The 4,554-nt window shown below is 31.0% G+C and overlaps 1 protein-coding gene across 1 annotated transcript in view; it reads left to right on the top strand.

Moving 5' to 3' along the window:
* Positions 1-3,708, top strand: part of LOC111703230 (homeotic protein proboscipedia) — a 22,568-nt gene extending 18,860 nt beyond the window's left edge. Inside the window, exons 14-19 of the mRNA XM_023475117.1 lie at positions 1,022-1,066; positions 1,692-1,770; positions 2,065-2,181; positions 3,001-3,046; positions 3,489-3,505; positions 3,615-3,708. Coding sequence (XP_023330885.1) covers positions 1,022-1,066; positions 1,692-1,770; positions 2,065-2,181; positions 3,001-3,046; positions 3,489-3,505; positions 3,615-3,708 — 398 coding nt within the window. The remainder of the gene's footprint in view (positions 1-1,021; positions 1,067-1,691; positions 1,771-2,064; positions 2,182-3,000; positions 3,047-3,488; positions 3,506-3,614) is intronic.
* The last annotated feature ends 846 nt before the right edge of the window (positions 3,709-4,554 follow it).

Raw genomic sequence — 4,554 nt, 5'->3', positions numbered from 1 at the left:
TTTATATTACCCTTGATCCATCCATCTCCTTCTCTAGCCCCCAATGTTATGCTTATTATCTTTTGTCAGGATCTCAATAGAATAAAGCTTTTTACAGTCCTGGTAAAAACATAGAGGGGGACAAAAGACTTGAGAAATGTTGTCTATATATCTTTTAAACATTTCTGGAATATACAATCTTAGCGGATTTTAAACGTAGTTTTAAGCGTGCTATTTTAATAGTGCGTCAAAGAAAAAACAGGTATTTACGTACATAATGCATTCATCTGAGAAGCAATGGCGTAGAACACAGTGAGTTAATTCTTAGATAAGATATGTCAATGATAAAACTACAGATCGACACATATTCATTTATATTTTCATCTCAACCAAAATCAGTCCAAAAAAAACTTTATTTTTTATAATTCAAAATAAACAAGCTGACCAAAGTATTAAATTATTACAAGACAATTTTGATTTCAGGGGTGTAAATATGTCCCAAAGTTAATGTTCACTGACTTTATAACCGGGACCCCTGTAGTTTACGGTGCACTAAGATACGGAACTTGCATAATTTAGAATACTAGACTTTTAAGGCGCTTCGCGCCCATCTTCTATTTCAACTTTTATCTGTTGCTTTATCTGTGAGCATCTTCTCATTGTACAGTATAAAACAAACAAAAAATGTTTGCGTATTTCATAATATTTTTTCGCGCATTTTTAAAATTTTACAAAAATAAAAAAAACTTTTAAACACAAATTTTTAAAATTTTGATCATTCATAAACCTTCCCTGTGGTCACGTGAGGTCCCACACAAAATTTTGGCCTGATCGGTACAGCCGTTTTGATGTTTATTGGATACAAACAAACAGCCAAACACCCAAAGAGACACCCAAACAAGCTAAATGTATATTTATATTTTGGACGAACTTTATACAGAAAAAATAAGACTTGAATTTTCGATAATACTTCTACACAAAACAAAAGTTTATAATCAAATTAATTTTTATACACCAAAAACTTATATTGCAATTTTTTTAGGACTTTCCTTACCTTCTCAAGATAATAATAGAACTTTATCGTCAGGTATTATTATTATCATTATTATTATTATCATTATTATTATCATTATTATTATTATTATTATTATTATTATTAATACTATTATCATTATTATTATTATTTTTATTATTATTATCATTATTTTGTTATTTATAGTATAGTCATTACTTTTAATTATTTTTTTTCTTTACTTTATTGTGCTTTTAAGAAATAAAATAAAAAATATTTTTTTTAATTCTATTATTTTAAGAACCCACAAAAGATAATTATTTTATGATAAAGTTCCTATCATTTAAACAAAATCAAACTTCATTTATTAGATAATGTATTCCATATTACGAACCTATTCTTTGACGAAAATTTGAGAAAAAACTGTAATTTTAAATTTAAAGTTTTGATAAATTCTCCTCCAAAGGTTTTTTCTCTTTAAATATTTTTAATTGTGATTTCTCTTTTTACATATGATCAGAACTTTTTATGTAAAATTTTAGAGAGAAGAGATTTCTCCAATTAGAATTACTTGCGGATTTCTGGTTAAAAAACAAATAAGGTTTTACTGTTGTGAATCGGACCTTAGAAGATTTTCCACTTGAAGTCGCAACGTCAGTCCCTTTAATTAAAAACAAATATAACTTTTCTTTTTGTTCAGGTTCCACAAGATCTTCTTGTGAGTTCCAGAACTCGAGTTTTAAACCAGAATTAGATTATTCAGACCCGGGGTATAATAGGTAAAGCTGGGCATAATATCATTTTTATTATTAAAACTTATTAAAACTTTATTTTTAAGAACATGATTCTCGTAAAATAACTTATTCATAAGTCGGTCACTTTTCAGTATAAAGGTATTTTTGTGATTTTTAAAAAAGGTTTGTTTAAAGGTCTTTTTAGGTCGGGTAAATATTTTTTTAGAGAAAACAAATATAGATAGATCTGAAAGAAAATAAAAACAATTTTAAATAAGAACAGAAAAAACCATTTCAAGAATTTTGTTTAAAAATACTAATGCCCAGTTCTTCTAATAGAAGGGTTTACTCCTCCCGGACTACCTCCTACCTTACTCCTTCACCATCTCCCCGGGGAACCTTTCCACCAACCTCTCCACCTTCTCATTCATCTACACCATACCCAGCACCACATAGGTAAACTTCAGTACAGTACAGTACAGACAGTACCGTACTGTACAGTACAGTACAGTACCGTACTGTACAGTACAGTACTTACAGTACAGTACAGTACAGTACAGTACAGTACAGTACAGTACAGTACAGTACAGTACAGTACAGTACAGTACAGTACAGTACAGTACTGTTAAAACCCTGTGATTGTTTTAAACTGCTGAAAAACTATAGTTAATAAAAAAGGAACCGAAAGGCAAAATATGTATTTATCAGAAAAATCCCTCCACAATATCAAAATCTGGTTTTCAAGTACTCAGCAAGGATAGGGTTTATAATAATAAAAGTTATGAAGATATTCTTGCTTGTGAATCTAAGAAAAATAGTTTCCGATTGTGATTTCTCTCTACAAGTGATATTTTCGGATTATATTAAATAGAAACAAGGAAGAACATTTACAGAACAGTTAAGTATTATCTTCAATGTACAAGCCAAAATGTTTTTGGGAGGTGCGGCATTAATCACCGCTCTTTTTGGTATTCTGAGCTTAATTAAATATGAAAGAGAAAATTTGTTAAAAACTTATATCTTCTCTACCTAAGGTTGTAGACCTTATATATGGCAAAATTGGAATTCTGTTAATTTTTATAACTTAAGTTTGAAATATAAAAGGTTGTCAAGTTCAGGTTGCAAAAAAAAATGGATTAGAAATTTAGAGTTTTAAGTCACAAAATCGACGATGTCTTGCTAATTGCTACGCAGATAGAGGGTTTAAGGTTACTGTTGTAAATCGGACATGTCAGTCTCCATTGTCAGGATTTGTTTTAACAAAATGTTTTCCAGGTATTCAACTCAATACTGCTCCAACTACCAGTATTCTTATCCTCAGGTTAGCACAATCAATTTAATTATAACAATAATAATGATGATAATTGTCATTCACATCTAATTACATAAATCTAGTCATTGGAAGCTATAAACATCCATGTTCAGCGCACAATATTTACAAGAACATTTTTGATCTTCCGGCATGGGTAAGATGTTGGAAGAGAGTTAAGGAAACCTTGCAAAAATTATGTCGGAAAAAAAGAAGTCAAAAAGCTTAATTATTGGAAATGTTATTGGTTATTTCTTTTTCCCTGGTCGCTTTTCCGACGCTGACATAAGCATGAATTACCACAAAATCCTCCTGACTGCCTTTTTTGAAAGTCAAGAATGAACATTTCAAAATTGTGACTAATTTTAGGGCCATTTTAGGGTTCCAATGCGATTCAGTTAAAATTACCCCATGAGAAATTCTGTTCATAATTTGTATTTTTTGTTTTTTTTAGACAAACGGTGGACCTGGGTCTTACAAAAAAAATATTCTAAAATCTAAATAAATAAATTTAAACTATTTTTGAATATTTTTAAACATTTTAAAAAAAATGATTGATGCTAATATCTACACACTACAGGGATATCCTGGCTACCCTGGATACTATTCTGACCCTCCACCCACTGGATATCATGGATATCAAAACTATACCAAAGGAAATATATTATATTTAAAATGTCATAATAAAATCGTATGCAAAGTTTTATAAGCGTTTTTTGTAAGCATTTTTTTAGAAAACAGACAAAAAAACCTATTTTTCTTAATCACATATATCCCATTATTTCAAACCTATATCAAACTAAGTATTTTATTTATGTATATATCCTGGTTTTCCAGTAAAATATCTGATTATTTTAGTCACATATCCGGTTTGTTTAGTCAAATATCCGGTTATTTAGTCACATAACCGGGTTGCTTAGCACATAACCGGTTTGCTCAGTCACATATCCGGTTTGCTTAGTCACATATCCGGTTTGCTCAGTCACATATCCGGTTTGCTCAGTCACATATCCGGTTTGCTCAGTCACATATCCGATTTGCTCAGTCACATATCCGGTTTGCTTAGTTGCATAACAGGTTTGCTCAGTTACATAACCGGTTTGCTCAGTCACATATCCGGTTTGCTCAGTCACATATTCGGTTTGCTTAGTAACATATCCGGTTTGCTCAGTCACATATCCGGTTTGCTCAATCACATATCCGGTTTGCTCAGTTACATAACCGGCTTGTTTAATCGCATATCCGGTTTGTTTTGTCCCATATCCGGTTAATTTATTCAGTCACATATCCGGATTGTTTAGTTGATCACATAACCTGTTTGCTCACATGTTACATATTCTGTTTTTTTCAGTCACACATTCGGGTTGTTTGGTCACACACCCGGTTTATGCAGCCAGATATCCAGTATTTGTTCATTCACATATCCTGGTTTTTCAGTCACATATCCTATTTTCAGTCACATATCCGGTTTTTCAGTCACATATCCTATTTTCAGTCACATATCCGGTTTTTCAGTCACA

This window comes from Eurytemora carolleeae, unplaced genomic scaffold, assembly GCF_000591075.1.
Source record: "Eurytemora carolleeae unplaced genomic scaffold, Eaff_2.0 scaffold422, whole genome shotgun sequence".
Lineage (NCBI taxonomy): Eukaryota > Metazoa > Arthropoda > Copepoda > Calanoida > Temoridae > Eurytemora > Eurytemora carolleeae.
The sequence above is the reverse complement of the archived record's forward strand: the minus strand, read 5'-3'. Positions and strand labels throughout refer to the sequence as shown.